Source organism: Simochromis diagramma, unplaced genomic scaffold, assembly GCF_900408965.1.
Source record: "Simochromis diagramma unplaced genomic scaffold, fSimDia1.1 OVJJ01000646.1, whole genome shotgun sequence".
In the NCBI taxonomy this organism is placed as follows: Eukaryota; Metazoa; Chordata; class Actinopteri; order Cichliformes; family Cichlidae; genus Simochromis; species Simochromis diagramma.
In genome coordinates, this window is record NW_024387279.1 from 7,609,974 (window position 1) to 7,630,625 (window position 20,652).

The following is a 20,652-nucleotide window of genomic DNA, read 5'->3' on the forward strand; positions in this document are numbered from 1 at the left end:
GGTAAACTGCCAAAGAAAGCTTGCTTTATAAAGCTGCCCAACGCCGACATCTTACTTTGACAGGAAACTTCATACTTTCTTTAAAAGTAATTTAGCAATTACAACTGTGGCTATACTGGTGAATTTTCTCTTTAAATGGGAAAAAGCAAAAACAAAACATTTAAAAACACCTACACCTATCCATGTGTACAGGTCTGTTCATATGAAATGAATATGCATTTATATGCTCTGAGACAATGATCTGGCTCCTCAGCAAACCCATCAGTGAAGCGGCAGGGCAAAATAAGGAATGCTTTTAAAAAAGGTTAAAATCTTCACTGTCTGGCAGATGGGGAGTGTGGCCTGCTCGTGAAGACCCTATAACAACCTCTCTTAGCTGCTCCTGGCCCACCATTACAGTATCTCCCTGATCAAATGGATGCCATCTGTCTGGCTGGGGTTCAGCAAGAGTGCTACAGCAAGCTGGTTTGCTGGCTCAGCCAGACGCATCCTACCTTGTTCTTTTGCATACACATAAGCTCATTTTCTTATCCAGCTCTCTCTCACAAACAAACACAGGCGAACACAAAGAGGTGAGTTCAGCCATGCAAATGTCCAGAGGAAACGGATTTAAGATGGCAACTGGGATCTTGTGGCAAATGACGTGTAACAGGTAAGTGGTAAATGATGATCGATGGTAGTGTAATCTTTGGATAGGGACGTGAAATTGACTGTCAGAATTTTCTGTTAAAATACATCGTTGCCTCCTCTAGCTGGCACTGGTGAACAAGAGCCGCACATCCACATGAATTTTAATTCACTCTTGTATCCAACCTCAAAGCATGAGGGAAAGCATTCTGCCTAGGTAGCAATAAGAATTTAACACAATTACTGAGTCATTCCCTCGTGCTTCCTAAATGTTTCACACTGTTATAAATATTAAACCTACAACTCCTGCCTCTTATTTTGATTTCTATCTTTCACATGTCGAGTACACATGAAAGCCACATTCCTACTTTAAGGCTCTTACATATAAATGATTCTATAGGTGGTTTTATTGCAGCTCTCCCATGTAGTTTAAGAGTCCTGGCAGAGAGCTGTGGCACCTCAAGGGGCAGTCTGCAATCATTCCCTATCACATTCAAGTTGTAGGTGTGTTCACAAAAGCTTGCGATTCCTAAGTAGAAACTTGTATTCCATTGTGAATGCCATCAGTATCGCTAACATTAGCACAGTTGAAAGAATGAAAGAGGTCCCCTTACTTTCCGTTGCTGTCATTGAATAACATCTGATAGGTTCAACTGTAGAGCTTTCATCTCCTCCAGATCCACAAAATCTCCCCTCATTGATTCAGTGCTGAAGTGGGACTCAAGTTAATTCCACGTGTGTTTTTCCTACAGGTAGGTGATACATTTATCACACACACTTTGGAGCTAGAAACTTAAAATGTGCATCTGCTTTAAATGATTAAGGTTGTTACATTTCTCTATTGACCAATAGATTTATTTTCTTTTAATTCTTTACATTTTATTTCTTTAGAATAGAATAGAATAGAATAGAATAATCCCTTAATTGTCCCACAAGGGGAAATTTGGTAAAGAAGAATTTGTTTGGTGTTAATCTCTCCACTATTCCTCCTAGTGTTTTATTTGTGTCTAGTAAAGAATCTCAATAAAATACTATTTTTCATGTTTTTATAGGTTCAACTATTTGCAGAATTGACTGGATCATAGATTACTAGCACACTTTCCCGTAAGCATGCTGCGTGTTTTTGTTTGTGAGAGTGTCACATGACAATGGTGTAGGCGTGTGTGACGTCCGTAGCAGCACCAGACGTGTGTAGATCAGCAATGGATAATATGGAGTTCGGGAGACAGTAGGACCATGCAGCGTTTAAAGCTTGGAAGTACTTACATAACTTCAAGTTTTATTCTGTAAGAAGTGACAAAAGCATTAGCGTGGGAAGAAAACTTCTTCTTCTTCTTCGTCTTTGATTTTATTTATTCTTTGCTGTGCTTTACTTGCATCCGTTTACAAAGAGTGAGTGTAAACACAAAACATTATTTTATTTTACATGCTGGAATACGCAGAAAATAGGTTTAAATGTTAAACAATTTCAACTTTAAGTCAAAGACCGTTGCATATAATTTAATTTTTGCTTAATGCAATATGCATTAAATTAAAAGATTAACGCTAATTTAAAAAGCATTTTGAGTTTATTTTGTATTTTTGATTTTCATATGTTACATTGCAATAATGTTACGTGCTTGATTTGTTATTTAGTTAGGGTCTTAGTTGAGTTTTAGTCTAGTTTATGTTTCTTCTATAGCTCCTGACTCATGAGTCTTTTCCTGTCCCCTGTGCAGTCTGTCATGTGTCATTTCTGTGTTAACATTGTCAAGCTTGTGTTGTCTTGTCTACGTTCTGTTATGTTTCCTGTTTTACTTTGAAGGGCCTGGTGTTCCATGTTCAGTGTGTCTAGTTGTACTTTCGCTGTGTCGTTCAGGTTCATTTGTGTCAGCTGTTTTCCCCCAGGTCTTCTCATTTCCCTCAAGTCCTGTCTTCCTCTATTCAGTGTCGGGTCGTCTGTTTTGTCAAGATTCATGTACTTAGTTATTTTAATTATTTTAATTATTTTCAAGTTCATGTTCAGGTCTCTCGCCATAGTTTTTGCATGTACCTGTTCTGATTCATGTTCAAGTTTTCATGTTAGTGTTAGCTTATCCCAGTTGAGGTTTTAGTTTAGTTTCACCTTTGTTCACCTTGCGTTGTTTTTCTGTTTCGGTATTCAACCTAATAAATGGCTCACTTTTTGTAATACTTAGTTTCCTCTCTTCCATGTCTGCTTTTTGGGTCCACACCACAAACACACCAGCTTCTCAGCCGTGACAGTTTTTCCTTCCCACTGTCACCAAGTGATTGTGTATGTCTAATTGTTGTAGTTTTCTCTGCATTATTGTACGGTCTTTACCTTACAATATAAAGCACCTGGAGATGCTGTTGCTGTGATTTGACTCTATATAAATTAAGTGGAACTGAAATTAAATGAATTAATACTTTTGTCCATATAGTGCAATTCATCTTAAATTTAAAATATAAAAGCAAGCAAACACAAAATTTAAAAAAAATACAAATAAGACTGAATGTTTTCACAGTTCTGGGACTGTGGGTAGAAAGCTAGGAAAACTAACTTCTCAAACTTTACTGTGCAAAACAAGATATGATTACACCTAAGCTAACCTAACTGGTTATATGCGACTGTACCTGAATGGTAATGTTAGCCAACATCTGTCTTAGAGTAATAATTAAATAAAAAATAATGATGCATAATAAATAATGAACATTGGATTAGTATTTCCTAGTTCATGGGGTGTTTGTAATAACCATCCATCTTCTTCTGCTTATCCATTTCACGGTCACAGAACAGCTGGAGTCTGTCTCAGGTATCATCAGGCCAGAAGCAGGGTACATCCTGGACATGTCATCAGCTGGTCACAGGGCTAACACAGAGAGACACTCTCACATTCACATATTTAAAAAATCAAAACAAACAAACACAAAAACCCCATTCAAATACAGCTTGCGCGTTGATGATTACCATAGCAATGAAAACAAGTTCTTTTTATTTTTTTTAAAGGTGTATAACACTGAAAATTCCTGTGAGTCACAAAAGGTAACAGCATTTGATAGAGCTGGAAGCTGTATGACACACATCTTAACACCTAGATACCATCAGACTAGGGCACTAACAAACAGAAGGTTCAAGGTTGTGAAGCCTTGTTGCAAGTCAAAGGGTGCTGAATGGAACAAATATATTTTCTGTTTCCATCTCAACCAACTAATTCCTTGTTCGGAGGCTTCCTTTCACACATTTCCTTTCCTTTGCCTTCACTAAGTATGTCTTTACCGCCGCACTTTTAGCATTTACTCGTCTACCCTTTGGTATATACCACCAACTGCATTATGCCAGTGTAACAAATAGTTATAGCTCTTTGGATTTGTACTCCCTTAATCCTGCCCTCGCTGATGCTTTGGGTGACATTTCTCATTTGCTGAACAGTTTAGAAAAAAAAAAAAAAAAAAAAAAAAAACGCTGTCTGCCCTCTCATGTGAAACATCCAAAATTGTAATAACATCACTATAGCAACATTCTGCTGCACAGAGACACAGTCTGGCGTGACTGGCTGCCAGCACGTGCACAGCTCATCACCACCCCAACAAACTGTTAAAAGCAGCATCCCCTGCTTAAGCCATGTTTCATACTAAGGTTATTCTCAGTCATGCAAAGAAACGTGAACAAGATGTGAACTTATCCAATATACAGCCAGATGGAAGAATAATGCACAGAAGTGTTGCTTAGGTTCATGGTCCTTCCACACGTTTGCCTATCAAAGGTTTAGTACGACTTACACTTTTTTAGAATAAATACACTGTAAACAAGATTTAAACAACTTGCATTTGCACAATAAAATCGTTTTTAGATAATTGCATTAAAATGCTTCAAAAGGCACTAAGATCACAAACATGGTTCCAGCATAGGGATGGAAATTAGCTGAGTGCCATCTAGCAGACAGCTACTGGCTACAGCTGCATGTGTCACTCTCAAAATATCAATACAGGTGTGCACAGCCCTAGTAAAACATATATTTAACCCTTAACACTATTTAAATTGATGTGAAGCTACAAAATTAGCAATAGAAACCAAATGCATTTTTAAACTGGGGAGTAAACTTTTCATTTCTGCTTTAAAGTTGTGCATTTTAACATAACCATATGGAGACCAACTTGCTTTTGGAGCTTTTCAACTGGCCATGGCTTCCTTTTTAAGCCCCAGAGGTTGCCGCCTGGTTCTGCCTCTTTCACGCTCTACCCAGGCTCTACCCAGGCTCTACCCCTTGGCTTAAACCAAACAGTGGTTTTCCAGTATGAACGTATCTGACACAGAGACTCTCCTGTTGCGTGCTACATCTGAGAAAGGGCAATTTCGGACAAAGCCCAGGCTTGATTCTCTCTTTCGTGTGTGAAAACGGCTTAAGATAGTGATTGAATAGGCTAGTTTTATCCCTTTCTGCCAGCTCTCTGCCTGACATGCATTCTGCCCAAAAAAAAAAAAAAAAAAAAAAGGAAAATGCAGCATCAAGCCAGACAAGTTCTTTTCAGTCCACTGACTGTATCACAAAACATTTTCTGTATTTTATTCAGCTAAATCAAAAACCGATGCTTTGATTGCACCCCAGAGAAGAGGGGGAGTTGTTTTGAGATATGAGCGTAGCTCTATGCAAGGGCTGTACCCAGTAAGACGAGGGAAGAGGTGGAATGTAACACTAAAAGGTAAAATACAGTATGTTAGCCAGAGGTTCTCCTTCTCTGTTCAGCAAAACACTACACAGATACGGTGATTCTTTGGATCTGCTGAGAGTGAAACTAAAGCCCTTTTTTTTCTTGACAAGAGCGGAGCACATTGGCTCAGCTATGAGTAGAATTTTCATTGCATGCTTATGCCAAGTCACCCACATATACACAAATGTGGGACATAAATGGCTGAAATACAAAATGACTTGGGAGAAATAACGCAGCAGTTAGCTTGTCAAAGGAAATCGTGTATACAGCATGAATCGGGTAGAGCATTAACTGCATCAAACCAGAGTATCTAATACAGCCGCTACATTGTTTTTTGTCATTAACCTTAGGTCTATACATTGACCTGCACAGTATACCTGTGCACTAAATCCTTAATACAGACGTGCATCCTCTGTGTAGATATAAGCGAGGAAATAACTTTGAACCCGATCTTAGCTTGAATATCCCACAAAAACTCATCTGCAGCATAACAGTTGACGTTTTTGTTTGTCTTTCACGAAGGAGCTTAAGCTCACAGGCCTTGATGTGGACTCCACAAGGACACGGAGGGAAAAAAAATTGTATTATCATAAAAGATGAGGTGAGGGAAACTGTTTTGCATCGGTACTGTTCCAGCTCTCTTTATTTAGCATGCATGTGTGCCTCGCGGTGTATGCCTCGGAGAGGGCTGAAATCCACAAGGATGGGAAAAAGATGTTATGATCAAAGAGAGCATGCAAAGGTATTCCGTTCTATTAGCTCGGTTCCAATAACACTCTTCTTTTATACACATGTACGGCAACCTCATACTTTTGTTGATGCCTTTTGGGAGAAGGCTGAAAAAGTTCCTCGGAGCAGGCATTAATTCTCATTTAAACTCAACTCACAGAACTTACAGAAAGCAGGTCAAAAGGTCTTTTTGTTGGAAAAAGCTCAGTTCCTCAAACCACTTAAACCTCTGGGATGTGAGACGAGGAGGAGAAAAATCCTACACAGCCTGCCTGGTTGCCTGAGGTTCTAAATATTATTTCCTTGCAAACGCACACTGCAAATTTTAAGATAATTGGAGCTAAGCACAGCTTTTTTGTTTCTTCTTTGTTTTTTACTAACACCTCAAATGAAACTGACATATAGGGGAGCCTGCGTCTGTACAAATAAGACTAATGTGCATAAGAATAATAAGAGATCAGGCAAATAAATAAAAACAGGATGTCCGGGGCAAGAGAAAGAGAAAGGGCACAGAAGAAAAGAATGAGGCAGCGAGTGAGATGCGCAGCTCCGCTGGGTCATTAGGCTAGAGACAGACACATGCAATTGCCACCTCATCCTTCATTCTCTGGCTCTCCTGGCCAAAAGGCACTGGGGTATTGAGCCATGTTCAGTGAACCTGACATGTGCTGCAGATACTGTGGCAAATGAAGATACACTACAGGGCCCATGGACACTAATTCTCCTCCTTCTTTTTCAGCAGTCTGTCACCATTGTTACTGTGTACAGTATGAGTGACTGGCATATTAATACGAGATGCAAAATAACGAGAAAACTCTAAAACATGGTGGCGGGAGCAGATTAAAATATGATTTCCTGTCTGTTTATACAAGCATTTGGCTGTGTCCATCTCATGTGTCTTACTCTGTACAGCGGTGATAAATAGTTAGCTGTGACATCTCAACCTAACTTCCATTATTAGAGCGTCTGCTGTCAGATAAAGCTGTGATAAGACAATACGGTGGTGCCTCGGCCCAGCAGTCGCATAGATTCATCCAGACACATCAGACAAGACAAATAGACCTCAGCTAATGCTGACAGAGCATCCCGGGTGGAAAATTTAGACAGACTTTCAATCATTCGTTTGACAAGTGGGGACATATTCAAGCAAGAGATTTCTGTTTCCATAATTCCAAACCCCATAATCCATTTTTGTCCCACAGTCAGGGCTCGAATGACTGGACTGGACTGAAAAATGGAGTCTCCCTGGCAACAAATATGCAACTGAAATTTCATGTTATTAGAAGTGTGAAAGCAATTTTTGAAACACAGAAGGTCTAAATATGAATATGGCATGAGTGTTTAGAAGTAAGGTGTGCATATAAAAGGCAACAAGATAGGTTTCATTCAGAGTGGTGTTCGTGTCCACTTGAAGTCCAATATTCATTATGTTTTGGTCTCCTCTAATATCTGAAGAAGATATCTTATTTTTAGCAGGCAATTCCTTCACTACATTCACTAGCTGGTAGCAAACATTGTTTGTTTGTTTGTTTACTGGTGCAGAGAAAGTAGCATACAGTAGTTAAGCCATTTCCTGATGCAGAAACAGCATTATTAGAACTTAGAAATTTCAGTTGCAATGCATATTATACACACATACCATAGATGAGAATGAACAGACTGTTTTGAACTGACAGAAAGGCAAGGTTAACTCAAAAAACCGCTTGTTAGAACCAATGTTTTTTATCCTGTCTTCCAGTGGCGGCTGGCCCATAGGGGGCGCTCGGGCTCCGCCCCCCCAAATGTGGAGGAGTAAAAATATATATTTTTAAAAAATTCATCAATGATAGTTTTACTATGTGTGTGCCCATATACAGCCAGGCGTATTTTAACATTTTCACCAGCTGACTCATTAAAGTTCAACCAACAAACGGTGTTTTTCTTCTTCTGGGGCGCTCGTCAAAGCGCCCTTGATATGCAGCGAAATAGCCTATCATTAAATGGTTGCCAGGGGAAAATAATAAATATTTGACCTATCAGCGTCGCTGAATTAAATGGTTTGGGGGCGCTTAAAATTGCGCCCCTGCAGAAAACGCGCGAAGATTTGCTGTTCTAGAATTTTACCTCAGTCAGTAGCCTAAGTGAGCTATAAGGTCAGAGAGAGACGATGGCAGCGGTATTGTTAACGGTTGAGGCACAGCCTCCCCCAAATTCGGTTAGATCGCTTCTAACCTACCCTTTTGCCAGAAGGACAATGGCAGAAAAACTGCAAGTTAAAGAGTTGGGACCTGACAAGCCCGAAATTCAACTAACCCAGGCAACGAAGGAGAAGTCAAAAGCATACAACAGGACTTTTTGTCGGAGTTGGTTCCAGCGCAAGTCGTGGCTGACAGGCTGTGCATATTGATTTATATGATGCAGCCGGCTTTATATTGTTGCTTGATTACACCACACAACATTGGATTGATGTAGCCTAAGTAATGAGTAAGTGGACACATTCATTTTTGCTTAAAGGCTACTGGATGCTAATTTCTTTCGCTTTCTACCTGTAACTTATGTAGCTAGAGGAAAGCTTTCTGTTGTGTGTTGCCATCTAGTGGGCATGAGGTATCACTGTATGAGTTAATCACCTAGCAACAAATTAAAATTGTGTTTGTTTGATGTACTCATTAAATGGGTCATTTTAGTCGATATCATAAAAATTGCCCCCCCTGAGATTTTTTTCAGGAGCCGCCACTGCTGTCTTCCTTCTCTCACCCCAACCGGTCGCAGCAGATGGCCGCCCCTCCCTGAGCCTGGTTCTGCCGGAGGTTTCTTCCTGTTAAAAGGGAGTTTTTCCTTCCCACTGTTGCCAAAGTGCTTGCTCATAGGGGGTCATATGATTGTTGGGTTTTTCTCTGTATCTATGAAGCGCCTTGAGGCGACTTATGTTGTGATTTGGCGCTATATAAGTAAAATTGAATTGAATTGAATTCAATGTACGGAGAAAAGCATCTCAGAAAGTACAACCTGTCAACCTTTCTTTTTACCCAGTTAGCATCGGACCTTGAAGCAGAAGGGCTACAGCAGCAGACTTAGGTTTAGAAACTGTGGTAACAATTTACACTGACTCACCAAAATTGGACAGGAGACTGGAAAAATGTTGCCAGGTCTGATGACTTTTGATTTCTGTTGAGACATTCAGATAGCAGCGTCAGACTATGGCATAAATAAAAAGAAACCAGAGATCCTCGTATCAAAGGTTCAGGCTGGTGCTCTTGGCATTACTGTGTAATGGTACAGGGGATATTATTTTCTTGACACACGTTGAGCCCCTTGGGACCAACTCCCCATCGCTTAAACGCCACAGCCTACCTGAGTCTTGTTGTTGACCATGTCCATCTCTTTATGACCACAGTGTACCCATTTTCAAAAGGCTGCGTCCAGCAGGATAAAGCACCGTGTCACAAAGCTCAAATCATCTCGAACTGGTTTGTTGAACATGACATTGAGTTCACTGTACTTAAATGGCATCCACAGTCACCAGATCTCAATCCAATAGAGCTCCTTTGGTGAAATGGGAGATTCATATCATGGATGTGCAGCTGACAAATCTGCAGCAACTCTTTGATGCTATCATGTCAAAAATCCAAATAGACCATGTTTCCAGCATTTTGTTGAATTGATCCTACACAGAATTAAAGCAGCTCTGAAGGCAAAAGTGGATCCAGCAACTTTTATTAGGTGTACCTAATGAAGTGTCTACTGAGTTTATATATTAAAATAAAGTTGCATGCTGTCAAATGGAAAAATAGGATAAAAGAGCCTACAAATCTTTATTGAGCACCAAGAAACTGCAGAAGTTGTGTAATAATTCTCACATTGCCTTTCATGATGTGCTTTAAAGGAAGATTTTTAAGTATAACTACTTAAGACACTCAAAAGGTAAACTCCCTCACCGCTGCTCGCTCAATAAAACGAAAACAGAATTGATTACTTCAGACTAGACGCAATGTTTTTATCTGTGTACACTGCAAACCATCAGAGGGGAAACTGAGGGGGTGGGACGAATCAGTAAAATGGCCCTTTCCTTTGCATGAGCTTCAAGTTCATTGCTAAAACAGTGATGATGACATCATGACAGAATGAAACTCGTCTTTAGATTCAGTTTGCTGTCTGTTCACATTTGCCGGACAGTGACGACAACGACATGTACAAAGCAATGTGCGATTTAAAAGCCTCACTGGAATGGCTTACCAGAAGAAGACCTGTAGCACGGTTAAGACAAACCTAATTTGACTGCCACTGGATAAATGAGTTGCTCGGGCAAAGTGAGACCTCTGCAAACAAAACACTGAATGAGTAACATTTGTCCCCTGCAGTGGTTTTAACTGATGCGGCGGAGTAGCTCTTTTGCATCACAATTACCTGGCATTGTGTCTTTTTGCTCCATTAGCATAAGCAACCCATTTCACTTCAGTGAGATGCTACTGAAGGGCTCGAGGAGCCCGGAGGCAATCGGGAAGCCGCACGTAGCTACTGTATGAATAAAGATGGCAGTGATGTATGATATAGTAACTATATGCTTTATATAAATAGAATGGATGTGCTACATGTAACTGGACTACTCTGAGATAAACATGGGATAATAAGACACAGATGTGTATCTCGGTATGCTGCTAGACAGCTGGGCGATGTGAGACCTGTCTATTTTAATGCTCTTCACATTCTTAAAAATAATTGGTGAAGTGAGCCACCCATGCTCGATAGCACCTGCTCACTCAGTGTGTCACAATTATCTAACATCAGAAAAGAACAGGATCTAATCTACCATCTAATCACTCCAGGATTGTGAAAAATACTCCCGAGCACATGCAGTTAAAGGCTTCAGATGGAAAAAGACCGCTCGCTGAGTAAATAAATCCCAATGACACGGCAGAACAGTCACAGGTGAATCGGACTACGTTTGTCGAGGGGGCACATGAAGCAGTGAATCTTCATTCATTCATTCATTAACAGACACAAGTGGCGTTTTCAATAAAGTCACAGCTAGTGACACATTTATCAGTAGACAATGCGACTGTACTGTGCAAAAAAAATAATAAAGTTTGACAGTTACCTGAGATTTGGTCGTTTTAGAAGTGGTTAGTCAGGAAAGAACACAGAGAAGCTCATCTACTTTTCCAGTTTGACACATTAGTGAAGCTCACCTCTAAGTGAATATCTGATTATGTGTGGAGGGGAGAAAAAAAGTCAAGAAATGGTGCACAGGCGATAGAAAGCACCAGTTCAACCTACAGTCCTTTCTCCCCTCTTGCCGGCCATAAAACGCAGTGTAATAGGATTCCTAAGCTTTTCCAGTGACTGCTTCCACTATCACACAGACATTTAAGTGCACTAATCCATGACAAATTGTCTCATCTGATCCATGACAAATCGTCTGAAGGGCCGATAGAGACGAGGAGATGAAGGAGGGGTGGGCTGGGGAATGGGCGGCAAGAGGATGAAGAGTCGGTGGTGGCAGCGGCGGTGGTGGTGGGGGTGACTGGTGTGAAGAGAGTGCTGCTCGGCACCTAAATGATCAGGCAGTTATTGCCTAGTTTTTTAGAAAGGTTGCTTTCATTACCTTGAAGGGCATGCTGTGTGATAAAATGTGAGTGATCACATAGCGCTGATGAGCGCTCCACCTAAGCCTGCCATTTTCAAAGCAATTATAATCCCATGTGGAGGTAGATTATAGGATTTCACTTCCTTTGTTGGCAAAAGGCCGGATTTGTAGATGTCATGTTCGCAAAACGAATGGTTCTAATTGAATTTGTGTGATATGTAATTTATGATTTTCATCACCCGGTAGTTACATTTTGGTTCTTTTTTTTCTTTTTTTGGGAAAAAAATGCTATTTTAAAAAAGACACACACACTGACTTCATTTACAAAAAAAAGATAACAGATAAAACTTAACAAACAAGAAAACTGAGCTTATTCAGAGGTCATACCAGAACCTTGCATATTATTGATTTAAATGTGTGTGTGTGTCTTGTACTGTACTACGTTGTATTTCAATATTCACCAATGCACCAACGCTGCCAAGCAGATAAAAAAAAAATCCTTTTCATCCACTTTGCAAAAATAAGATTAAGGCATCATCCATTCAAGTGACTGTAATTACATTGAATTTTCTTTTGCCATAAATTCTCACACTAATTAGTCCCCATCGTCTAATGAGGATGCAAATAAAGCTGATTCGATGACAAGAACGCAGCCTATGCGCTCCTACCTTCCTGTGGGTAGCACGGATGGATCGGCTGTTCAAAAGCACCAAAGTGACGAGATTGCCACTGTGCGTTCCTCCGCCTGTTCGCGTCGCTAACTCGGAGCTATTGTAATGAGGAGTGTGACAACTATGGAAATGAGTTCCAAGTTTTTAAAAAAAAAAAAAAAAAAAACTGTGTGTGCGTTTAGTTCTTAAATCTGTGAAGTTAATTTCTTAGAGTTCCAAAGTGCTGCAAGAGAAATCGTATATCTTCTGAAGTAAAAAAATAATAAAAAATCAGTTCATACTGTGTATATGTACAGCTTCCAGATGTCAGTGCTATCCTCATTTACCAATCTGGCAGCTTTCCTAAATCAGTTTCATAGTTTAGGTTTAACACCCTGTATCCCGTCTGTTTTTTATCTCCCTAGAAAACTCCATACAGCTCACTGTTACATAAAGTTAGAGTTAAGCTCTGTGGTGTTTTGACAGGATGTGTTCTCAGAGCTGGAGACATGCTGCCTAATTTAACCAACATCCCTGCTTACGGTTATGCTGTTGCCCTTACTTGACCATGTGATGCATCTTGGCTAATCAAAGTAATTACGTGGAGGGGTTTTATTTTCCACCTCAAAGAAAACTTCTACAGCGACAGAGCATTATGCCACATTGAACAATGAGCTCATTAAAATGCATTCCAATCATCTGGGATTAGACTTTACAGTCCATTTCAGATCAATGGATAAAAACATAACAGCAGCACCACTGCATTATTTATCAGCCTTTTCAGTTAGATCATAGCCCCCTTTTGTGTTTTTACGTGTAACATGTTTCACGTCCTTGAAAAAAATAAAATAAATAAACTTTTTTTTTTTTTTAAATCAGTGCATTTACAGCTGACACTCACAGTTGATTTCATATTCAAATTGTTTTTTTCTCTGACGAACACCAGATAACTTAATTAGGACAAGTGCAGTTCTGTAACAATGCAGATACACCGCAGCGCTGCGGCTGACGAGGAATTTGGAGAATAAAACCGGATCCTGTCAGGGTGTAACAGCCTAGTTAGTTTTACAGCTGCACCTGCTCTATTAGATCCAAGTCTCTCTTAAATAATAATAAATAATAAAACAAAGCAGCGGCTAAGGTGCTGTTATATCAAGACTGCCCCTCTTGGTATTGATATATTATAAACTGTACGCTGACTTCATGCATGCAGCAAGGGTAAATAGGTAGAGCACCTGCTAAGTATAACTTAATGACAAAACTCTTATCAGACAACGCATTAGGGAGCGTGTTTCATTTTATCATTAGGAGGCACAAATTCTCCATTAACTTCTGCCAGCAAATGCACTGACAATGTAAATGCAAATTGGTTACACTGAAAACCAGTACTATTTATCAAGAGTGGCCTGGTTTGTGCAGCAGCACTCTTGGCAGTGAGAACTTGTGCTCACTGTGCTGGCAGGTGGGGAGAGTGCATAGCCAGGCTTGTGTGTGTCATGTCACATTCAGCTCATCTGTCAATGTAGTGGATTATTTCTTGAGAGACCAGAATTGGCTTCCCAGAATCAGGGCACCATCAATCTTCAGCCGCACGAGCAGGACACGCGGGAGGCTCTGTGAAGCGCAGGCTCGCGGGAGAGTGCGGCGCCGCGCTTCCCGAGCAGGTGACGAAGCAGTCGGGCAACTCGTTACTCAATCGCAGCATCAGCCGTGTCTATGGCGATTTGTCACTGAAACGTTTGGAGAAATAAATAAACAAACAAGTGCAATGTGAAATCTTCGCCCAATCTGTGGTGCCTTATTTTAACGTGTGCTGTGAGTTACTGTTGCAGGAGGCAGAGAAGCTGATTTCTCAAAAACTGTTAGCTGCTTCAACAGGCTGGAAGATAACATGACCTTCACTTCCCCTCCTCATATATATACCCACACAGCCCCTTCGCTGTGGGTTTTTTGTTTGTTAGCTTTTGTACCACTCAGTTTCTCAGGCAGTCTGCCAAGCTGCATTCACAGAGCCACACAAAGTAATTTCAGGGCATGTTTTCTTTAAAGGTACCAACCTCCAATTTCAGCATCATCATCTCAATGAAATGTATCTTTTAAAAATTGTGACTTAATAGCAAACATAAAGCATGTTAGTCTAATGTAACATTATAATTCTATTCACAAAATATGTTTCAGTGCTTCATGAGGAAAGCTCTACTGAAACTTAACTTGCAGTAGGACCATGGAGCACATGATATCATTCTTTAGAAACACAGAAACATCCGCTTATGGAAAACAGCAGAGCGTGAAAGCCAATGGATTTTTCAAGGCAAGACATCTCTTTCTTGCCACGTCCTACATAGCCATATCTATTTATATCTGAGGGTTCTGGCCTCAATGAAACCAGAGAGCTTCTCAAATTATAAAATCAATTCTAATTCAAATATTCATCATAGCATTCCAATTCTGAGAGAGGAGTTCTGGTTAGATCGGTTAACGCCACTTCACGGATGAGTAAGACTGATGTCAGCTTAATCCTCTAAAAAAAAAAAAAAAAAAACAACCAAAAAACATGATATACAGTAAATTGTCCAGTCAGAGAACAGCAGCTGGAGGGGATGCATTCTGTGAGCAGTCAGATGTGATAGAACAATGCCTGCTTGGAAGTCTGCTGATTAGGACTGTAAAACTTCATAATACATTGGCAGACTAAGATTATAAGTGCATTGTTCTGCACTTGTCTATTTGTCTCTGTTTGTTAAGTTTTAAAGTTTTCTAGAAATTACTCAATGCACCCGTCTCAGTGAGAATCCCAGAGATGTTATTCAAAATTGAGTGTCCCAACCAGAAACACCCCAGTAACATGAATTAAATCTGGGTCAATCACCCATCTCTGTGTTTGAAACTTGCTACTGAAATGCACCCAAAAACACAGCTCCAGTATCCCCACAGGACCCATGAGGAAAGGCCACAGCATAATGGCCTTAAAGACGAGACTTCATTTACATCCCTGTACCCTCCTCGGTGCAGTAAATGCATGAGTTGATCTGTCAGACAGGAAAAACCCTTCCCTATCACCATCTTGTGGTTGGATGCCTCTTCTAAATGTACAAGGAAGGGTGTGGAGGCCAACCACTACTTTCCCCCCCCTCAGCCCCTTTGGGATCACTGCATTATTCAAAAAAGACATTTACTGAGCCATGCACTTCCTTGTACATCTTTGGCACCAAGCTTGACTTGCCAACCAGTCAAACCCAAAAAAAAAGGGAGGAGGAGGAGAAGGGAAAGGGGGGTAAAAAAAAAAAAAATGAAGGCAGCCTTTAAAAAATTCATTCTGAGCTCTCTATTGCTCATCCCTTACTGTCTTGTTCCAATTAACGGGGCTGGGATACTTTGAGAACTTTCTATCTATCATAGCTGGGATTTTCATGTGTCAGCTATTCCACAGAAAAAAGTACGCCAGCTCTCTGACATGCTGCTTAAAGCCACCAATGTTCAACACAAGCATAGAGAATTCAATGCTGGATTTTTTTTTTTCCACTTGCTGTGCTTCAATTACTGTCTTTTTGCCTGGCAATGCAACACACACAAAAGGGAACCAAGCAGAAGATAGCATCAATGTTTAACAGCCGCTTGGCATCCACAGAAAGCTCCGCTCCGCACAAGAGTTCAGCACAGAAGTCGCACTTATTGTTAGAAGCTTAAGGAAAGCACTTGCTTTGCTCTAAAAACCTTCGCCTCCCGTGTAACAGTTCTACATACACTATAAGCGATTCTGGTAAGCTTCTCCGTAATCAGTGAATTAGAGCCACCTCTGTGTCTACCTCCCCTTTTGCCCTTACAGTGCAGCAAGGCATCGGGCTTAATTGCCAAATGTTTCCAGTGCAAAAGAGGGGAACATAATTGTCATTTCTATCTAAGCCGCAGTGATCAAAGCTCCCCTGGCTACCAGCACAGTAATGGGGATTTCTCTCTACAGCTTGGCCTATTCGTAACAGTGTGCCAGCAAGATTCACGCTGCAGTAGTCAAGAATTCCACATCGCGACTGTGAATCATCGTTCCACTAGCTAACTCGGAGTGCTGAAAGGACGTCGTCCTCGTTGAGGTCTACACACAGAGATGGGGCGTAGCAGCCATATTTCTCCAATAGGTTGCAAAAAATGTATATGGGTAGGTTTGATTAAATTAACCTAGGGTAACGCATGATTAGAGGTAGCTGTCTTTGCTTATCTTGTATGACTGCGAGCACAGTGAATCATCTTGTACAGTACCGTGGCAAATCATCCTGACATACTGCAGCAGTGTCTCGCTGTTGCCTTTTAAACAGCCAAAGCTGACAACTGCTGCCCCATGGAGAGGGCACCATGTTTCACTGTAACAGGGTGCTATGAAGCTGAAATCTGACAAAGAGGGACACGTACCCAGGGTGAGAATGTCAGTACGACCAGGCCGGGCCACATGGTGCTGTTGGATGGTCTGGTAGAGAGTTGCCTGGCACAGCAGCAGGAAGCCGAGGCTAATCCACATGGCCAACAACCAGGACATGGTAAGGCCGAGTCTGCAGGATGGCACGCCGCGGGGGAGAAACAACAGGGGGACAGGGGCAGAGTTGTATTACAGCATGTCTCCATATATATTTACAACACACACTGTGTTTATTTCATGTGCCAAAAAGACAAACAATGCGGACATCAACCACACACATCAAGACCACCGCGTCGAATACTGTCACCTGTTCTTTGTTTTTTTTTTTTTCAAAGTAACACAGCTAATGGGAAGAAAAAGACGACAAAGGGGCTTTGAGGGAAATCCCAGCGGTCAAACACAAACTTTAACATGCTAATATTACACCACAAAAAGGAGAGCAAAGAAACACAAAAAAAAAAAAAACCACACCCTGCCTCCAATTTTTTTTAGACTGTAAGAATGATTCACCCCTTTTAGGAAAACCAGAGTTATTAAAAACAACAGCAAGACTGTGTTTCTAAGCACAGGCAGCCTTCTTGCAGATTTGTGCAGCGACTGCCTAATGGCTGGTGAGGGCCAGCATATGGAGACACGCCTTAGCCCTTATTGAATAATGAGGCTCTTCTCCTTTCCAGGTGTTATTAGGGCCTCTCTCCACAGCATCCCCCCCCCCAACCAAGAAATGTGTCTTAGTGTGTTTAGAATTAGTACATATAAGGCTGAGGAGCACATTTAGTGTATTCAGCCAAATGACAAATCACATGTTCTGAAGTGATGTCATGACTCTAATGTAACTATGAATTTAGTAGTGTTTGATTCTACCTGTCCTTTTACACTCTTTACCAACACTAAACCTGCCAATAAAGGAAAATCTAAATGCTCCAGTTTTCCAAATTAAGTGCCAATGATCTGTTCTGATCTAATAATACACTTGCAGAACCCCCCACCCCCTCCCCCGGGTGGTTTGATGTACATCTGAGATTAAAGCCATTAAGGTATTAAATGTTACCCATGTGTTCTTTACCCTCAGTGACATTGAGGCTGCTTAATATTCAGCGAAAATTAAGCATATAATTATTAACAGCACATTGTAAATCCCCACCCCTGCACTAAATCCATCATAATCCGGTTTTGTGGAAATATGAACGGGTCCTGTGGGTTTATTTTCCTTAAAAAAGAAAAAGAAAAAAAACCCCATCGTGTTCTTCCTGTCGGGCTGCATTTATTATATATTCAAACAAAAAATTGCGCTTGTGTGCTTTGCTGTTTATTGCACAGACTTGGAGGGTGCACGTTCTGACCAAAAAAATAAAAACATCACATGATGTGAACACACACAGTTTATCATCGAAAGGAGGAGGAGTATTAGTATCATTGTAAAGGAACTTAAGAAATAAAAACACACACAACCAGCTTTGAGGAAAAGCAGACAGGAAAACTCACGTGCATCTCGTTTTCCTTGCGGGAAACAAAATAATTCACAAGAGCCGGTTTGGCTCTCACAGTTTTATCGCCTTAAAAGAGAGGCGGCCGCTCATCTGTGCGTAACAGGTAAGTCTAGCGTGAGATTTTAAACGCGGTTCGGAGCAGAAGCAGCAGACACACCTGCGGGCGCATAACCTCCTGATGCACCTGCGTGCAGCGTGGATTTAACAAAGTAAGGCGGTTTTATGAGCCTGCTCGTCTTAATGCTGCGGAGACAAGTTTAAGCAGTGACTCCCTAACACATAGACCTGTCTACCTGATTGCAATACACCGGGAGGAAATCACTCACCCTTATCCGCTAGCTTGTAAATAGCCCACATCTTTCCAAGAACTGTATTTGTTTAGTGCTTAGGCTGCTACTCCTGTACTGTTTATCTGGGGAGGTCACCTACTGCTATGTGGAACTATTCATTCTAATTCTAAACATAGGTGGAAACTTAGCATCTTGGTTCAAATGTATTCTTGAGGCTAGAAAAGCTTTTCTACTTGGACTCCGGCATATCTTTACATAAACCAAATGCATTTTTCAGCAGGCAGTATACTGTGGGGAATTAAATCAACAGAACCTCCTACCCCATCCCCAAACACCAAAGGTGCTCCATTCAAGCCCCCCACGCCCTTACCTGAGCGCTGCGTTCAGAAGCAAAGGAGTTCAGTCAGAATCACTGCCTGCCCAGCAGACTCACTCCTCAGTCTTAAATCCATCCATACTTGGGAGCCAGGGTTTTCAGCCTGAAATTCCACTAACAGATAAGCCAAACACTGCACAAAAGGGAGCTAAAAAGGCTGTTCTTTCCTTTCTATATATCCTTTTGGACCCCTGCTGCTCAGGTTCTTTTTGAAATCCTTTGGCAACACAAACAGTCACCAAAAGCAAAACACCCAGGGGTCTTTGATACAAACTGGCCAGGATTTGAGGGATGGAAGGCTGATCATGTCACTGCTGTCTCAGCCACATTCGTGAAGATGTGCTCTCCTTCCTTCAGTGTCTCTTCTCCGTCAGTAAAACTCCTATGTTCTGTTGACAGGGAGCTAATTTACCCTCCTCACTTGTCGTCTCCTTCTCACGCGTGCAGCGGAAGGCTCCAGTGGAATGACTGCTCTGTCTGCTCTTGGCTGCATCCCCCCATTGAGAAGCAGTGCTGATAGTGTGAGCTTCAGTCCTCTCTCCAGCGCTCTAAGTAGAGAGTCTGTGTCAGACAGGCAGAGCGAATGTGAGTGAGTGTGCATGTGTGTGTGTATTACAATGTAGCCCAGCTGGAAAGAAAGGGAGAGAGAGAAAGAGAGAGAGAGCGAGAGAGAGCTGAGAGAGTCAGATCACACGTCTTAAAGCAAGACTACCCACTTCTGCATCAAGACTTCATCGGCAAATGAGGCATGCTTTATTAACCCACCTCTCTTTACGTCCCGGCTTCCCATCCAGAGCACTGGGAGACGTGCGAGTGTAGCCTTCAGCTCACTTTGAATCTGTTTGCGTCCACGTGCACGCCTGCGAGTGTGAGTTGGAGAGAGGGAGTGTGCGTCTGTTTTAGTCATCGCCCTCCAGCAAATTATCGGTGAAAGTGAAATGCTCCGAGCACAGCACTTTTAATAGAAGGCAGGGTGCCTCATCTCAGCTCTGCAATCACCATATTACATGTTGTGAGCTGGCTTTGCTCTTCCTCTAGTTTCCCGGTGATCAGTGAGGATTTGTTTTTTCCTTCTTTTAAACCACAAACCCTTCAGAAAACATTTTGCCACCCCTGAAACAAATTGAATGGGAAAGAGCCATGACAATAAATCTGTTCCCTTTAAAGGAAACCCATCTCTTCTCTTCTTCTTCTTTTTTTGTATGCGTGTGAGTTGGTGTGGGTCACGTGTGGCACGTGTGTTTGTATGGAGTGTGTGGAGTACCATTTCCTCCAATATACTGAATTTTCCTCTACAAGCATGAGTTCCTCTTTAATTCATCCTAATGTTAACCAGAGATTTACTGTATATGCCACTCCCACACACCTGCCACGACTGACTCACTCATAGTGTGATATTTCAAGTGAACCGTATGCTGCACACAAGAATACTCAGAGGGGCTAAATAAACTTGCAGACAGTGAAGAGAGTGTTGTTACTGCGGAGGAGCAATACAGATGAACTTGATGATGACTATCTGGATAATTCTCAGATCCGTGTTCCTACACTTTGCGTTCTGTGATGTGCAAGCACAGTGAAACAATTTATTTCTCTGTATGAGAGCTTTGGTGCTAAAAAAAAAAAAATCAGCTTTCTGATTGGCTGTGATTTTTGGGCTATCTTTTTTTTTTTTTGCTTCAGCTGCTGGTCAGGGTGCCATGATTCGGGGCATCCTGGACTTATTTGCGCTGCTGTGTTATCACCTCTGCTTGTTCTTTACACGCCATAGTGGGATGTGACAGCCAGATGCACACAGCCCCACAGAGTTAAAATCTGCAGGAAAAG

General features: G+C 41.4%; 1 protein-coding gene across 6 annotated transcripts in view; it reads right to left on the reverse strand.

Moving 5' to 3' along the window:
* LOC120715823 (chemokine-like protein TAFA-1) overlaps nt 1-19,569 on the reverse strand; it is a 118,050-nt gene extending 98,481 nt beyond the window's left edge. For 2 of the 6 annotated variants that reach the window (XM_040003033.1, XM_040003034.1), the window contains exons 1-3: nt 18,823-19,567; nt 16,669-16,805; nt 9,142-9,195 (exon numbers count right to left, since the gene is read on the reverse strand). In XM_040003033.1, coding sequence (XP_039858967.1) covers nt 9,142-9,195; nt 16,669-16,792 — 178 coding nt within the window. In that variant the 5' untranslated portion in view covers nt 16,793-16,805; nt 18,823-19,567. Of the gene's footprint in view, nt 1-9,141; nt 9,196-16,668; nt 16,806-18,822 lie in introns of all 6 variants that reach the window. The other 4 variants (XM_040003035.1, XM_040003032.1, XM_040003036.1 and 1 more) reach the window with 4 other exon arrangements.
* Nucleotides 19,570-20,652: the final 1,083 nt, after the last annotated feature.